The 17,876-nt window shown below is 44.2% G+C and overlaps 1 protein-coding gene across 1 annotated transcript in view; it reads left to right on the forward strand.

The window, feature by feature from the left end:
* Positions 1 to 17,876, forward strand: part of KCNH1 (potassium voltage-gated channel subfamily H member 1) — a 396,454-nt gene that overhangs the window by 198,085 nt on the left and 180,493 nt on the right. The window contains exon 10 of the mRNA XM_060247256.1: positions 11,425 to 11,621. Coding sequence (XP_060103239.1) covers positions 11,425 to 11,621 — 197 coding nt within the window. The remainder of the gene's footprint in view (positions 1 to 11,424; positions 11,622 to 17,876) is intronic.

Below are 17,876 nucleotides of genomic sequence, written 5' to 3' on the forward strand. Positions count from 1 at the left end.
TAGATGGAGACATTAAAGGCATTTTTGTACATTGGAGGTTTCAATGATTATTTCTTTTCAGACTTTCATGGCATTGAATTTTAAAATGTCAAGCTGCCATCACCATAATACCATTAAAAACTACTTTCCACTACCCAAGTGGTGAAAAATGATATAGATTTGCTTTGTTTGATGCATACTCCAGACAGGGTGTCATTCCTGCCCCCAAACTTCCAAACTTTGTGACAATACAGGGAAAAAGTTCTAGCCCGGATCAGGTAGCTCATTTGCTTTTTGCTTTTGACACAGAATGAATAAGGAGAAATGAAATATGGGGCCTTTAATTACCATAAATTCCTAAAATGGGCAAGGTGCTAGAAACTGGGGGATAAAATATACATGGCAACAAGAGATCTGTGAATGAATCACCTATGTTGTTTGAGATAGGAGTAGCTTGTAGTCAGATTAGGACAAAGATGTAGTGGGGGGCAATTCCCCCCCCCCCCCGTATGTCATTTCCCAATAAGAATCTCCTCCCCAGGGCTCACAAGAAAAAACATAATGTTAATTGTATGGTGCATGTAATAGTATTTTATTTGTTCCTTATGTCCTCTGTAAGCACAGGGTTTTTTATTCTGTATACAGGGTTTTTATTCAGGTTTTTTATACAGGGTTTTAAAAATTCTGTATGTTACACCTTTGATCCTTCAAGCAATCATATCAGAGGACAAAAAGCTGTAGGGTCTCCCAGTTCCCTTTTTTTGATATCATTCATATTGAGGAGGCTGCATTCTTCATAGCAGACCACAGCACTATCATTAATTTTTTTTTAAATTGTGAAAAGCTTCTACATAGAGACAGCAAGGAGCATGCAACTTGCTTTTCTGTTGCTTTGCCACAGGATAAAGAAGAGTCCTGCAAGTACTGGTAGTGTCTGGAACATGGATAATAGGCAGAAATCCATGTGTGGTTGTTTGGAAATTCACCTTGCTGAAGGTGCGCATAAAGCAGAGACAGACCCTGAACAGAGTTCTCAATCCAAACCAATTCTTGCTCTGTCATTTGTAATAAGGTATTTCTTCTTTGTACTTTCCTAACATGGAAGAAAAGCACTTTTAGTTTAGTGGTCAGTTCAGTTGCTGTAATGTCCCTAATGTAATAAGTTTTTTTTATTTCTGTATAGTGTAAAATTTCAGAATCTTTTCTATGCATACAAGCAGCAAATGTCAGGCAAATGTATCTGAACATGTACCCAGTAGCTATTACTTTCAAGATATGAGCTAAAGGGGAATTGGTTAAATGTCTGTTGTTTCTTTTACTCTTTTGTATATGTTCTTGGTCCTGTAAACTGCAGAATATGAAGGAGAGGTCATAGTCTGCCATGGGCATTCTTTTCTTCTTTGTAGTATGAACATTTACAGATTTAAAAAGTAGAAGGTCCTTTTTAAAAAGAAAGTAAGATTAAAGTTTATTTCTTTTGAAAGTTGTGAATAATACTTTCCCAAAGATTTTCAGTTTATTTCAATTTCAATTTATATCCCGCCCTTCCCACCGAAGCGGCTCAGGGTGGCTCACAACATATAAAATCTAACATAGAGTTTGGTTTTAAAAATACATCATTTGCAACAATTTAAAACAGTAAAATAGAAAACATATAGAACAAACGATCTGCCAAAATGCTACACTACGACCTTCCATAAAATTTCCACTGTCGGTTAGTTGTAAGCCAGCTGGAAGAGGGCTGTCTTACAGGCCCTACGGAACTGCCCAAGGTCCCGCAGGGCCCTCACCTCTTCCGGCAGCTGGTTCCACCAGCAAGAAGCCATTACCGAAAAGGCCCTGTCCCTGGTGGATTTCCGACGGGCCTCCTTTGGCCCGGGGATTACAAGCAGGTTTTGAGAGCTCGATCTCAGTACTCTCTGGGGAACATGTGGGGAGAGACGGACCCTAAGGTAGGCAGGTCCTAGGCCATATAGGGCTTTAAAGGTAATAACCAGCACCTTGTACCGGACTCGGTATATTATTGGCAGCCAGTGCAGATCCTGGAGCCCCGGCCGAATGTGCTCCCATCTTGGGAGCCCTAATAACAGCCGGGCAGCAGCATTCTGCACTAGCTGCAACTTCTGGGTTCGGCACAGGGGCAACCCCATGTAGAGGGCATTAAAGTAGTCCAACCTCGAGGTGACTGTGGCATGAATCACCGTTGCTCAAGGAAAGGGGCCAGCTGCCTCGCCCGCCTAAGATGAAAAAAAGCGGACTTGGCAGTGGCTGCTATCTGAGCCTCCATTGTTAGGGAAGGCTCCAATAGTACCCCCAAGCTCTTGACCTTATGCGCCGCTGTCAGTGGCACCCCGTCAAAAACTGGCAGGGGGATTTCCCCTCCCAGGCCACGACGACCCAAGCAAAGGACCTCTGTCTTCACTGGATTCAGCTTCAATCCACTCAGCCTGAGCCACCTAGCCACGGCCTGTAACGGCCTGTAACGCCCAGATTTTCTGGGGCGCAGGCAGGCTGGCTGTCCATAAGTAGATAGAGCTGGGTGTCTTCAGCGTACTGATGACAGCCCAACCCATACCTTCGGGCAATCTGGGCAATGGGGCGCATGTAGATGTTAAACAACATCGGGGAAAGCACTGCCCCCTGAGGCACTCCACAATCAAGCGTTTTTGCCCCTCAAAATTAGGCAAAGCAAATATGGCGTTGTGATGGAATAATAAAAATTGTTGATAATAAATTACAAACAGGTACATAATTTATTATTACAAATTTCCCACCCAGGTTGTTTACATAGAGAATTAAAGTGCATTCATTTATAGCAGGGGTGACCAATGGTAGCTCTCCAGATATTTTTTGCCTACAACTCCCATTGGCCATGCTGACTGGGGCTGATGGGAGTTGTAGGCAAAAAACATCTGGAGAGCTACCATTGGCCACCCCTGATTTATAGTGATGGTGGTGAAAACTGCCATCATGTCACAGCCAGCTTATGGCAACCCCATGGATTTTTGAGATGTTCAGAGGTGGTTTGCCATTGCCTGCCTATGTGTAGGGACCCTGGACTTCCTTGTTCATTTATAGTGGGGAGAGCACAAATCACAGAGTGACACGGGCCATGAGACAGGACAAGCACTTCAGCAGATTGAAGCCCTTGGGATACACTGGGGAAATGCTTCCACTGGCAAGCCCTGGGATGCAAGAGATGTCATAGAAGCAATGTTCTGACCCCTTGGTCAGAAAGTTTCTCCATTGTATCATAGGAACTTTCGACTGAAATGCAGGCACCTTGGGATATGAGGAGGCTCTTTTGACTGGTCCTCCTTCTTTGGCCACAGTTAGATGCAGGTACATAGGCTGAATACCCAGTTTGGATTTCTCAGTTAGACCATTTGAGACCTACTGCAGGTTCCAGCTCTGACAAGTTCTCAAAAATGAAGGAGGAGACATTTTGTACCACAGAACTTAAGGCTGGATCCAGTGCAATGTGTCTCTGAGTGTAAGGCTGATGGGTTGGGACTTCCAGGGTGGGCTTGTTCGTTGTGCTGTAGAATATCTCTAAAGGTAGAAAATATCAGTGTATTATTTGCCTTTCCACTTTTCAACCCTTGACATCGCCACTAAAAAAATTCGTCAGGATCAAGCCTAGGCAAAGCATCTGCCTCAGAACTTGGAGAGTCACTGCTGGCAGACAATACTGAGCTTGTTATTACAGGTATCTGGCTAAGTATATGGCAGCTTCATATGTTCAACCTGAAGGGGGGAGGAATAATAAACTTTATAGTCTCGTTATTGATTTTGCTTCCTCTTATAGAAGTTTGTTATATGGCTTGAAAGAAGGTTTTTTGAAACTTTTGTTGCATCACCTGGCATCAGGGTTGCCAACTCTGGGTTAGGAAATTCCAGGAGGTTTTGGGTGGACCTGTGGCAGGGTTTGGTGAGAGGAGAGACCTCATCACAGTACAGTGCCACAGAGTCCACCAGGGCCGTAGCCAGAAAATCTTGGATGGAGGGGCTCAAACGATAAAAATTTGGGTGAGGGGATCACCAAGGGGGGGGGGGCACTGCAAGAAACACTCGGACATTAGAAGCCACTGTGGCTTCCCTGCTGCTCCTTCTTGTCTCTTGCCTTGAAAACCCAACTGGGGGGGAGTCCTCTGCAACTTGACGACCCTCTCCACCCTAAATGCCCTTTCACACCACCATGGAGGCATGTGGCACTGCTGGAAGCTGCCTCGCTTGGAGAGGTGGAGCCAGGGAGGCAGGAACGTGCAGGGAGGGGAGGAGGAGGCCCTTGCAGCACTGCCACCACCATGCAGCTTGCCAGGACTGGGCCAGGCACACTGCCAGCTGTTGAGGGTTCTGGAGCCCACCTCCCCAGTGCCGCATGCCACCCAACCAGGCACGCCTCCTCCTCCTCCTTGCCTGCGTCGCCATGCCCGTCCACCCCATCGAGGCCCGCAATTTGAGGGAGGGAGGGAGAAAAGGCAGGGGCGAGGGGCTCCCTCAAAAAAGCTTTCCCTCCTTGGAAAGCCGGGAGACCCGGAACCGCCTTATCAAATGGTGCGGAGGAGAGCCGGCTAGAGTAGCTTCCTCTGGGGTTGGGGGGAGACGAAACCGTGGTCTGAAATGGAGGATCCTTTTTGAGGGCTGTGAGACTGGGGTGGGAAGAGGTCCCCGCTTCAGTCGGAGGTCTCTGAAATGCAGGGGGACGCTGAGTGGATGGGTTGCGTTTCTTGAAGTAGTGAGATTTTAGGTCAGAAACGCACCCATAATGATTCAGCAAGTAATTCCTAATGTTAAAAAAGCACTTTTGTAAACATTTTAAAAAAGGTTCTTTGACCATCTTTGCTGCATATTTGTTGTGATATGAAATGGTTGCCTCTTCTGTGTGTCTGTCCTCTTTTTGGGCTCTTTAAAAAAAACCTGATGAAAATGTCCTTTTTGGGTTGGAAGGTTATGGATATTCCTAGCTAGTAACAATTATTGCAAGTTATATGTTCTCGAAGGCAGGTTAAGTAGTATAGTATTGCAGGTTAAATAGCAGCTAGTGCCTCTCCCCAAAATACCCCCCAAGTTTAAAAAATATTGGACCAGAGGGTCCAATTCTATGAGCCCCAAAAGATGGTGCCCCTATCCTTCATTATTTCCTATGGAAGAAAGGCATTTAAAAAGGCGTGCTGTCCCTTTAAATGTGATGGCCAGAACTCCCTTGGAGTTCAATTATGCTTGTCACATCCTTGTTCCTGGCTCCACCCCCAAAGTCTCCTGGCTCCACCCCCAAAGTCCCCAGATTTTTCTTTAATTGGACTTGGCAACCCTACAACAAAGGTCTGTTCTGAGTATAAGCTTTTGTGTGCATACATAATAGTGTGCATGCATAATTATCATAATAGTATCTGAAGAAGTGTGTATGCAGATGAAATCTTAAACAAAGAACAAAACTTTGTTGTTCTTATAAGTGCCATTAGACTCAGCCTTTGTTCTGCTGCCCTATCGTAGGAAGTGATCTTGTTAGAATAAAGGTGCAATTTTGGATTCTGTGGGAAAAGCATTTATGTTGATCAGACCTTTTGCATTAAAATATCTATACAGATCCAATATCCTTCATGTGAAAGTGGAAGAGAAAGTGTTTAAATAAATAGGTATGAAGGAAGACGACAATACCCTTTCAAAAACACAAACACACACACAAGTCTGACCTCATACTGGTGTAGATCGGGCTGCACCACTTGAATTCAGATGAATGAGGAAAGTGCATCTCAGGGTGACTTTCATCCACTTTGCCAACTAGCCTGACAAGCCAAATAAAAACAGTAAAAGTACAAAAAGAGGCTGAATGCTATTAAGTTTGATGCTGTTTTTTTACCATTCAACATTAGGCTAATGTGTTTATCCAAATAGCTATATTACTTGAAATCAAGTACAGCAATAAATTGATTAGGGAATTAAATTGGTGCCTAAACCCTATAAATGCTTTGAAAAAAGTGTAATAAAGGTAAGTTTTCTTCTTCTGAACAACACAGGGAAGTGATATATTCTTCTACATACCCTTTGATTGAATCTACATAGATTATTGACAGCAACCTGCATTTTAAAACAAATTGATTAATCCAAATTATAGTTAGTTAAGCAAACAGTTTCCAAGTGGGATAATTCTGAATCCATTTCTGATAAGGTAGATTTGCATTAATCTACTAGTAAATTAAGTTTTAAGGATATAGAGAGCTTATTAAGTTTATTGCTCTTTGGATATTGTATACTATCAACAGCCAGAGGATTGCCTGAGCAAGGAGTTCTGGCTCTTTAATAACTACAGTAGTTTTCTCTATAAAATACTGCACGCTTCAGTGGACAAACATTGATGTTGCCTCCACAACATCTAGAAATTGCCTTTTCAAACCATGAACAATATCCAAGGTTTCTGTCCACAGTAAAAAAACTAGAAACCTAGCAAGATATCAAACCCACCAGTGGGTAAATCAAATTTAGCAACTGGAGGAAAATGAACATGGAAAGAGAGTGCACTCACAAGTTTTACTCCCAGCACAAGAAAATATGATCCAATATGACTTCCTTTGGTTTTTTAACTTGCACACTAACTAAAACTAATCTACAGCATTGTTAATATAAAAACTACCATGTTCTTCCTGTGCTCACATCCTGCTGGGATCTGTGTGCCTTGTCTGGGATTTGAAAGAGATTAGATCAACTGTTGTTATTCTTTTTAACTTTTTATTAAAACAAATTAATGGGATGCAACATGATACCAGTACCATTTTAAATCTGCATGGGATGCTGACAAGATCATAGTGTGAGAATCTGCCCCCTTTCCTTGTTGCAGTTTAAACATGAAGTCTGTAGAACTTGAAAGCTTGGTTGTGTTTGTGTCATTTTGTTTGGTGCTAGTAAAAGGAGCAGTGTAGCTTTTGTTATGGCTTTTGCTTTGGACCTGCAAATTCTTATGATGAAAACTTATTTTTATAGTAATGCATGAACTCTCAGAAAATCGGGAACATTTGAAGGATCAGATAAATGCAAGGAAAATCTGAGTTAATACATGTGAATAAGCATTAACTGGATTTTTCAATGGCATCTATTATATTTTAAGAGAGCCAGGGTGATGTAGTGGTTACAGTGCTGGGCTAGCATCTGGGAGCCCCAGGTTTGAATTCTTGCTGTGCCATGGAAACTTGCTGAGTGGCCTTGGGCTGGTCACACATTCTCAGCCTAGCTGCCTAATAGGTAGGTTTCCCACCCCCCCACCCTGCCCTGGCAGGGGACCCTTGAATTTGCAGCCTCCTCCCCCGCTCTCCAAAAATCCAGAAGCGGGGAGTGGGGGGGGGAGAGAAATGGTGCAAATTTTGGTGCCACTCGCTTTGGGCCAGTGAGAGAAAAGAACATGCATGTAGGCTTCCCAATCCCCAGGTCCCAGCCGGGGATCCCCCGTTTTTACAGGCTTCTCCCCGCCCCCAGCCAGCTGATCCGTTTGTAAAATGTGTGCCTTTAAGGCTGCGCAGGAAACAGGAAACAAGAAGGGCTTCATTGGAAAGGGTCAGTAATAGTTTCCATGAAGAACAGCCCTTCCCTTTCTTTTGCTTTCATTTTCACAGCAAGTAAAGTTCTGCAGGAAGAAGATCTAGTAAGCATTTGTGTGTGAGAGAGACGGTGGGGGCAGGGGATTCCCTGGTTTTGAGGCCCTCCCCCCCTTTAGAAAGCGTGGGGAGGAGGGAAATGTCTACTGGGCACTCTATTATTCCCTATGGAGAACGATTCCCATAGAGAATAATAGGGAATTGATCCGTGGGTATTGGGGGCTCTGGGGGGGGGCTATTTTGAGGTAGAGGCACCACATTTTTAGTATAGCATCTAGTGCCTCTCCCCAAAATACCCCCCAAGTTTCAAAACGATTGGACCAGAGGGTCCAATTCTATGAGCCCCAAAAGATGGTGCCCCTATCCTTAATTATTTTCTATGGAAGAAAGGTATTTAAAAAGGTGTGCTGTCCCTTTAAATGTGATGGCCAGAACTCCCTTGGAGTTCAATTATGCTTGTCACACCCTTGTTCCTGGCTCCACCCCCAAAGTCCCCAGATTTTTCTTTAATTGGACTTGGCAACCCTACTAATAGGCTTGTTGTGATAGTAAAATGGAGGAGAGAAGAATGATGTAACCAGGGCTTTTTTTGTAGCAGGAACTCTTTTGCATATTAGGCCACACACCCCTGATGTAACCAATTCTGCAAGAGCTTACAGGGCTCTTAGTACAGGACCTACTGTAAGCTCCAGGAGAATTTGCTACATCAGGGGTGTGTGGCCTCATATGCAAAGGAGTTCTTGCTACAAAAAAAGCCCTGGATGTAACAATGGTAAGATCCAATCACAGATCCACAATACACCATATCATTCTTGTACTTGCACATGTCATTTTTGCACTTTCATGCATTCTTGCACTGTCATTCTTGCACTTTCATGTGATAGGGCAGGACCATGTTTAAAAACATCCTTTGGTTCGGTCCTTGTCACAGTTGTTTGGTACAAAACTTCCTTTTAGACAATTATTATCATTTAGCTTGTAACTCTGTACAGATTTACTGGGGATTCACTTGGAGAAAATAAATATAAAAACTCACACAGTATCACCTTTCTGGATTTCCTTTCTAGAATGCTTTGAATTTTTACATGTTATTTGATTTCCTATGGAGCAGAACAAGTAGACAACCCATCCACCATCAACATCTAAGACCATTATATTATTTAACAATATAGCACTGGAAGTAAAATCTAAGGAACTGGCAGTATGATTTGGAATGAAGCAGGGAAGAAGGAAAGCAGGCAAGGAATGCCTGCTGTGATAGTCTTCTGATTTTTCATAGCTATTTTACCTTATAAACTCAGGGTCAGAGTTTGGCACAGAGATGGAGAAAAACAGTTTCTTTATCTTTCCAGTTGGGCTCTTTCCACTGCTTCATCACATTCCATCATTACCTCTGTGAAGAGCTTTTGGATCCCTTTTATGTTTTCTTACTTCTACCTGAAAAATGTGCAAGGGATAGGGAAGAGGTTGGAAGAGCTCTGTGCAACAGTTTTGAGAAAGCAGGAGGAGATGAAAAAGAAAAATAAATACAAATTTGGGAGAATTTAGACCTGGGTTGTAATTGCCTGCTGATTTAGATGGAAGAGTGAAAATTGGTAAAAGGAGCATTAATAATTTGAGATACGCAGATGACACCACATTACTGGCAGAAAATAGTTAAGACTATTAAAGACTATGTATGTATTAAGACTATGTATCATTTTGAGGTATGAGGGCAGATTCCAAGTATTGCCTTTAACTAAACATAACTGAGGCCTGATTTAAATGTGATACCAGATGTAAGAAAGTGCTTCTACTTTCATGGTGCTGCAGTTGGCCAGGATCACATTCAAAGCAGGTTATCTTACTTCTGCTTTCCAGAGATCCATGGACCAGGCAGGCACTGCACTGATAAACTAACAAAAAATGTATAGCAACAAAGAGCACAGCTGTTGTGTAAATCCGGCAGCACAGAGTGTCAGACAGATTCCACCCGCCCTTACATGCCCAGTATCATGTTTAAATCAGGCTTGATGTTGCTAACTAGGGAAGGTACTCAAGAGCAGCACTTTGTATATTTTATTTATTTATTTATTTGTAATTTATATCCCGCCCTTCCCACCAAGTGGCTCAGGGCGACTTACAGCATATAAAATCTAACATGAGACATAAAAGTTTAAACATTTCATACAATTTGCATAGTTAAAATTAAATAATTCAAACACTTTATATAATAAAAATATTAAAACATTCTACAGTCTTATAAAACTACGCTCGATTTCAAAATTTCAGTGCCGGTTAGTTGTAAGCCTGCCGGAAGAGGGTTGTCTTACAGGCCCTGCGGAATTGAGTAAGATCCCGCAGGGCCCTTACCTCTTCTGGCAGCTGGTTCCACCAGAAAGGGGCCATTGTGGAGAAGGCCCTATCCCTCGTAGATTTCAAACGGGCTTCCTTTGGCCTGGGGACAACAAGGAGGTTTTGAGTTCCCGATCTCAGTACTCTCTGGGGAACATGTGGGGAGAGACGGTCCCTCAGGTAGGCAGGTCCTAGGCCATATAGGGCTTTAAAGGTAATGACCAGCACCTTGTACCGAACTCGATAAAGTATTGGCAGCCAGTGCAGAGCCCGAAGTCCCGGCTGAATGTGCTCCCGTCTTGGGAGCCCCAATAACAACCAGGCGGCGGCGTTCTGCACCAACTGCAACTTCCGGGTTCGGCACAGGGGCAGCCCCATGTAGAGGGCATTGCAGTAGTCCAACCTCGAGGTGACCGTTGCATGGATCACTGTTGCTAGGTCATCACGCTCCAGGAAGGGAGCCAACTGCCTTGCCCGCCTAAGATGAAAAAATGCGGACTTGGCAGTGGCTGCTATCTGGGCCTCCATCATTAAGGAAGGCTCCAGTAGTACCCCCAAGCTCTTGACCCTATGCGTCACAGTCAGCGGCGCACTGTCAAAAGCTGGCAGGGGGATTTCCCCTCCCGGACCCCGACGGCCCAAGCAAAGGACCTCTGTCTTCGCAGGATTTAGCCTCAGCCCGCTCTGCCTGAGCCACCCAGCCACGGCCTGTAATGCCCGGTCTAAATTTTCTGGGGCGCAGACCGGCCGGTCGTCCATAAGCAGATAGAGCTGGGTGTCATCAGCATACTGATGACAACCCAGCCCATACCTTTGGGCAATCTGGGCGAGGGGACGCATATAGATGTTAAATAACATTGGAGACAGAACCGCTCCCTGAGGCACCCCGCAGTCAAGCGTGTGCCTCCGGGACAGCTCATCCCCAATAGCGACCCTCTGTCCCCGACCTTCGAGGAAAGAGGAAAGCCATTGCAAGGCCAACCCCTGAATCCCCGCGTTGGCGAGGCGGCGGGCCAGTAGCCGATGGTCGACCGTATCAAACGCTGCCGATAGATCCAACAACATCAGCACCACCGAGCCGCCCCGATCCAGATGCCGTTGCAGGTCATCTGCCAGGGCAACCAACACCGTCTCCGTCCCATGGCCCGGGCAAAAGCCGGACTGAAGGGGATCGAGGACGGAAGCATCATCCAGGAAAGTCTGTAGCTGCCCTGCCACTGCCCTCTCGATAAGTTTGCCCAAAAAGCGCAAATTTGAGACCGGCCGATAATGTGCCAATTGGGCCGGGTCTAATGATGTTTTTTTCAAGAGGGGACGGACCACCGCCTCTTTAAACGGTGTTGGAAAATGCCCTTCCATCAGGGATCTATACAGCTCTGTGCTGCACAGGAGGAAGTTTGGTTGGAAATGTACTTTTAATAAAATGGGCTTTGGGAAGGGGGAAATATTTGCCTCTTGTGGCTGCTGTTTGAATCTTGATACTGCAGTAATCATTTGGTTATTGATCTGATGTTTGCTCTAGGCAAAGGAGATGTATTTGGTGATGTCTTCTGGAAAGAAACAACTCTTGCCCAGTCTTGTGCTAACGTAAGGGCTTTGACTTACTGTGACCTTCATGTGATCAAAAGGGATGCCTTACAGAAAGTCCTGGAGTTCTACACAGCCTTTTCACACTCTTTCTCAAGGAACCTCATATTGACCTATAACCTGCGGAAAAGGGTAAGGAATTCTGTATTTGTGAAAAGTAGGGTAAAACCTGCATTTTTCCATATCACTTGTTCCTTCAAATATAATATTACCTTGTTCTGTTTCTTGTACTGAGTGGAAACCCAACAGTCAGCAGCAGTCAAAATAGTAGCATTCAGCAAGTATTGCCTTTGAAACTACATATGCCTTCCTGTTGCAGCCTGCTGCTGTCCCCCAAAATTGATCTCTTGGGGACTAGTGGCTACTGATACAACTGAAAGAATCTGTTGAGAGATGAAGATGTTCTAATGGTATCAGGGACAGTATTTCATAGCATGTGGGAAGCTACAGAAAACCCCCGCAAGTGGTTGGCAGCCAAATGTACCCTCATAGTTTGGAAAAGGGATTTCCAGCCTGCCACATGGGCTCATGGAGAGTGAGACAGTCCTTCCCATTATGTTGGCTGCAGTTCATGAAGGATTTTAAAGGTAAGTGTCTGCAGTTTGAATTGGACAAGGCCAGGGCTTTTTTGGTAGAAAAAGGCCAGCAGGAACTCATTTGCATATTAGGTCACACCCCCTGACATAACCATTGTTGCGCATAGGGCTTTTTGCAGAAAAAGCCCAGCAGGGACTTATTTGCATTTTAGGCCACACCCTCTGACACCAAGCCAGCCGGAACTGTGCTCCTGTGCGTTCCTGCTCCAAAAAAGCCCTGGACATGGCTATTCTTAGTTATAGATTGCAAAATAAGGTGTAACATGATTCTGCAACTCACCCCTGCTGTATTTTACACCAGTTACAGATTCTGAATGTTTTCAAGGGTGACCCCATGTAGAATTTTTTAGATGATAGGACTGAAGTGTAACAATGAATAAGAATATGACTTTGGGCAGTCTTTTTTTTTAATATAAAAAGATTGTTTATATTGTGTTCCTTTGAACTTTTTCCATAGTCAAGAAAAGGGAGACAAGCAAACAGGCCATTAAATCTATATGGACAACTAGTATTTCAATGGTATATATCTGTACACCTGAAGACAAATACAATTGGGTTCCCTGCCAACCTTTCTGAAGCCAGAATTCAGACAAAAGGTGATGATGGTGAACAATGCTTGAAATTTCTCTGATGTTCCAACTAGTCCTTACTACCAGGAATTCAAATTCAAGACCCAAAATTGGTATGCAGCATCTTATTCCTAATGCTGTCAATTCAACCTTCCTCCAAGGAAGGAGCCTCCCTCCAATTTAGTACTTTTGTTGGAGTGGTAGATTAGGGATAGAATGTTCCTCACTATGTGTCCAACTATACAACAATTTCAGTTTCAGAAACCTGCCCAGTGTGAGTGGGAGAATCACTGTGGTCTTTACTGCTTTTCTGCCATTGAATCAGTAGAGCCACAGAGACATGAGATCAAACCTGAACATATTCCCAGATCCAAGATTCTGAGATCTTAAGATGGGACCCTCTGGCCCATCATTTTTTTTAAAAAAATTGCATATCCCTGCTAACACTGGCCATTCATAGTTCACTGTGTTTATCTATGTAACTTTGATCTTCATTTACTATAGAAAATTTGTTGACATGGTCATTTATCCCAGTATGAAAGAGTAGTGTGCTTAGAGCGCCTGATCTGTCAATAGATTATTGACTCTGTTTCAAGTTCAACCTCTGATTTACTTTTTGAATATGTAAACAGACCTGAAATTCAGTAGTTTTATTCTATAGACAATCCACATATATACCTATACTTGATTTCCTTGGAGGTAAAACAAATATAGCTGTAAGAGTTTGAAATTCTGGGCAATGTTCCTGTTTTAACACTCTTGGTGGACTTTTTTTAAACACTTAAATATGGATATTGTAATAAATTTGGCGGACTTGCAAGTACCTCCAGGAGGCAGAATCTCATTTTCTTCCCCCACATTGTTTCCTCTTTCCTTTCCATGAAAGTCCCCATAACTTCTTCTCCTCCTTTCTTGCTTTCTTCTTTCCTTCCCACCCAGACAACCTCCCTTGAGCTATCCCCCCTGTCTTCAGCTTTCCCTCCTATCCTCCTCTGGCAACCTATCCTCAGGAAAACTCTGGCTTACTTGTGTAGTCACCACCTCCAGACTGGGCCAAACTGAATGCAGTTGCACACTGGCCACCACCAGGCTGGGTTGGGACCCAGATGCAAAGATTGGGAACACACAGGAATTTGCAGGGAGGAGCACCTCACTTTTCCTTGTAGCACCTCCCAACACTATTTCCCTCCTCTTAATAGCCCCTCCTCTTAGCAACTCCGCCAATCAGCTTACTATTTATCTGCCCCCCCCAATCTGTAGCTATTTGTATTATATATTAAGTTTATACATCAGTTTTCTCCACCATGGGGAACCAAACCAGCTTACATCATTCTCTTCTTCCATGTTACCCTCAAAACTCAGTGAATTAGGTTAGGAGGCTGAGAGAGATAGACTGGACCAAGATCACCCACAGAACTTCCATGGCTCTTTCAGAACCAAGTCTAAAACTTTAACCACTACAACACACTTGCTTCGGGGGCGGGGGGAGAGGCTGCTGTTGAACCAGTCCTATGCAACCAAACAGAGAATCACGTAAAATAGAAACAGATCCAAGTCACAAGGCTTCCGCAATTACCAGCCTCAACATTGATTACAATTAAATGTATTGTATAGAATTTAAATATATTAATTCTTAAATTATCAAAACCTCTAAATCATACAAAATACTAGAACATCCAGTTTACCACATCCAAAGTCCTTAAATTTTTAACACAAATTAATGCAGTGCTTCTTCAAAAAAGGTGCAAGTGGTAGTATGAGAAGTGAATGAAAGTCTCTGGAGTCTTTAACTTCTAACAGCAATCCTTTAGAATGCAGCAAGCATAATATTCAGATGCAACAAGGTCATACTTGTTCCCCCATTTCACTTCCACTTCTTCGAACTTTACAAAGACATTTTCAAAAATATGGTAAGAATGCATGCAATTCCCATTTGCTTCCAGATCCTTCAGCAAGCAGTCTTTCAAAGAGTTCAACCAATACAAGCCTATTTATCCAGGCCTAGCAGTTACTCCTAGGTCTAGGTCCAATGCTCTTTACTGAAAGAAACCAAGGCTTTAAGGCATGTAATATTGTTGGGGTTGCCCAGGAACCCCAAAAATGGCCATTGCAGGGTTGCCAGCCTCCTGGAGATCTCCCACTTTTACAATTTATCTTCAGATGGCAGAGATCAGCTCCACTGGAGAAAATGGCTGCTTTGAAGGATGGACTGTATGGCACTATACCATGCTGAGGCCCCTCTCCTCCCATTCTCTCCTCCCACCCTCAAAGTGTCCAGGTATTTTCCAACACAGACCTGGCAACCTTTGGCCATTATGAGGGCACTGGTTTCTTAAAGTTACAGATTTTCCTTTTTTATTAGATGACAGATTTTTCTGCTAACCTGGGTCTTTCTTGAAGTTTGTGGAAAGATCTGTCTTGTTTGTTCATGGCTCCAGTCACCAGATTTGAATACCCACAGGTGAAGTCATGTTGCAAATTAAATATATTAACAAGCAGGGGACCAGCAAGGAATTGTGGGAGCATCACATTTTCTCTTCCCCCACTATTTCATCTTTCCATCCACTAGCTAGCCTATTTTTATCTGTCCTGTGTAATGCAGGCAGACCTGGTCAAGTCTCCTTTGTAGTAGCACCTGCAGGCCTTGATAGTGAGGCTTGAGAACAAAGACTGGAGCTGCACACAGGGCTTCCAACTAGGGTCCTACTGATCCAACAAGTCAGCCTTGCCAAGCCTCAGCCTAAATGGGCTGGCAGATAATCAGGCTCAGCTTTACTGTTGGCAGGTGTCAAAGCTCCTGTGCTGTGCTTTGGCCAGGAGGCTGGAAAGAAGTATCTTTCTCACTGCATGGCTCTGGGATATGGTTGTGCTTAGCCAGTCTGGCACTTCGCCTCCTTTGGGCAACCTCAGCTCAGGCCTTCTGCTGCTGCTGTTCCTTCAAAGTGGGAACACGTCACGGGGAGGGGGCTAGGGGCCTGGATTTGAGACTTGTTCAGTGGAAGTCTGTTGCTTGTCTCAGGGGCTAGCATTGAAGATTCATTTGCAGGCTCCAACAAGGTGACCTCTGGTATTGCTGGTATATTGTCAGCTTGCATCTCTAGCATGTTAGGCCCTCCCTGTTCCCACAGGTCCTCCTCAACCCATGGCTTTGGCTCCTTGGGCTCCTCCTCTGAGGACTCTGAGTTTGAATCACTGATTTTGGTTGGTGAGAATTATGACACCACCTGTCCCTCCTTTCCTCTAGCTGGCAGCCTGTCCTTGGGAAAACTCTGGGTAAGTTGACCACCAGGTCAAACCTGGTTGCATGATGGGGCACCCACAAGGATATGAAGAAGGCACCTTGTATCCCCTTCCCCACACAATTTCCTCTTTCTTTCATCCTAGCAGTTTGCATATTTCCTTACTTCTTTCACTCTTAGTCTTGCTAATCCCCAGTTCCCCCGCTTTTCCAGGCTCCTTCCCACCCCTAGTCAGCTGGCCTGTGGGAGAAGCCCCACCCCCACAGACTCCATGTGCCTTCAACCCTGGGAAGACTTAGAAGACTTGGGAAGGGCTTGGGTGTTTTTTAAAAAGGTGTGTGTGCCTTTAAAATTTTGGAGCTAGGCTGAATAGGGGCGGGGTGACCCTGAAGAACAATGTGGCTGTTGGGAGGAAGTTCACTCCATTTGTTTTACAGCCCATTCAGAACTCATTTGCACAATAAAATAAGAGTCTCTGGTTTCCCTGTGTTATTCTGATGATCTGAATTGAGTGTACAGCATTCAGCAACTCCCATGGATAGTAAAGTGTGTGTTTTCAAACTGTGTTTATTTTGGCTGGGGTGTGTGTGTGAGAGAGAGAGAGAGAGAGAGAGAGTGGAAGCCAGCTGCTGGGAGATGAGGGAATGAAGACTGTATTCAGGGGAACTGCACTGCTGTATTTTTATTTATTTATTTTAGGGAAAGTCTCCTGGCTCCACTCCAACTTCCCCAGGTATTTTCTCATTTAGACTTGGCAACCCTATTCACTCTTTCCAAACCCTGCCTATATTTATTATTTATTTTCTGTATTTATACTTAACCTTTCCCAATGGTGACTCAAAGCAGCCTACATAATTCCCCTCTCTTCTGTTATAGCTCCACAACAACCTTGTGAAGTAGGTTAGGCTGAAAGTGTATAACTGGGCCAAGGTCATTTAGTGATCTTCCATAGTAGTGTGGTGATTCAAACCTGGGTCTCACAAAACCTAGTCTGAAATTCTAAACACTGTACCATATTGACTTTTGTGGGGTGGCTGATGTTGAGCAGGAGCCAGTAGCCAGGCCTGTGCATATCATGCGAGTCTCCTGGTGGCTGTTACCAGGCCTGACTCCTATGAGTCCTTCATCAATTGACAAAATAGACCTGGAAATGACCCTGGCTCTCCGCTCTCCCCCCACCTAATACAAAGGGACGGTGGGGAGGGACGGTGGCTCAGAGGTAGAGCATCTGCTTGGGAAGCAGAAGGTCCCAGGTTCAATCCCTGGAATCTCCAAAAAAAGGGTCCAGGCAAATAGGTGTGAAAAACCTCAGCTTGAGACCCTGGAGAGCCGCTGCCAGTCTGAGAAGACAATACTGACTTTGATGGACCAAGGGTCTGATTCAGTATAAGGCAGCTTCATATGTTCAAAGAAAGAGCCTGTCATCATCCTGAACTGGCCATGGTGGAAACTTCCATCAAGTAAAAAACCAATTTTTGGGGAGGGACAGTGGCTCAGTGGTAGAGCATCTGCTTGGTAAGCAGAAGGTCCCAGGTTCAATCCCTGGCATCTTCAAAAAAGGATCCAGGCAAATAGGTGTGAAAAACCTCAGCTTGAGACCCTGGAGAGCCGCTGCCAGCCTGAGTAGACAATACTGACTGTGATGGACCAAGGGTCTGATTCAGTATAAGGCAGCTTCATATGCTCAAAGAACAACACCCAAGACCGGCAATAATGTTTTAGTTACCTAGACTGGTGCTTGCACAGGGGACTACCTTTACTTTAATAGCTACTGAGGATGCCTATTTCTTAAAGATAGACACTGCTTGTATTATTTGCAAGGATTTAATTGCCCAATGTTTTTCAAAAGATCCTAGGATTTTTAAATAATATGGAGTTATTTTTGGTTATTTTGGGAAATAGTTCAGCTACCTGAAAGAAAAGCACTTCTTACAAAGTTAAAATGTGGACAATTGCTATCATCCTAATGAGGACCACAGGAAC

The sequence above is a fragment of the Heteronotia binoei genome, chromosome 1 (genome assembly GCF_032191835.1).
Source record: "Heteronotia binoei isolate CCM8104 ecotype False Entrance Well chromosome 1, APGP_CSIRO_Hbin_v1, whole genome shotgun sequence".
Lineage (NCBI taxonomy): Eukaryota > Metazoa > Chordata > Lepidosauria > Squamata > Gekkonidae > Heteronotia > Heteronotia binoei.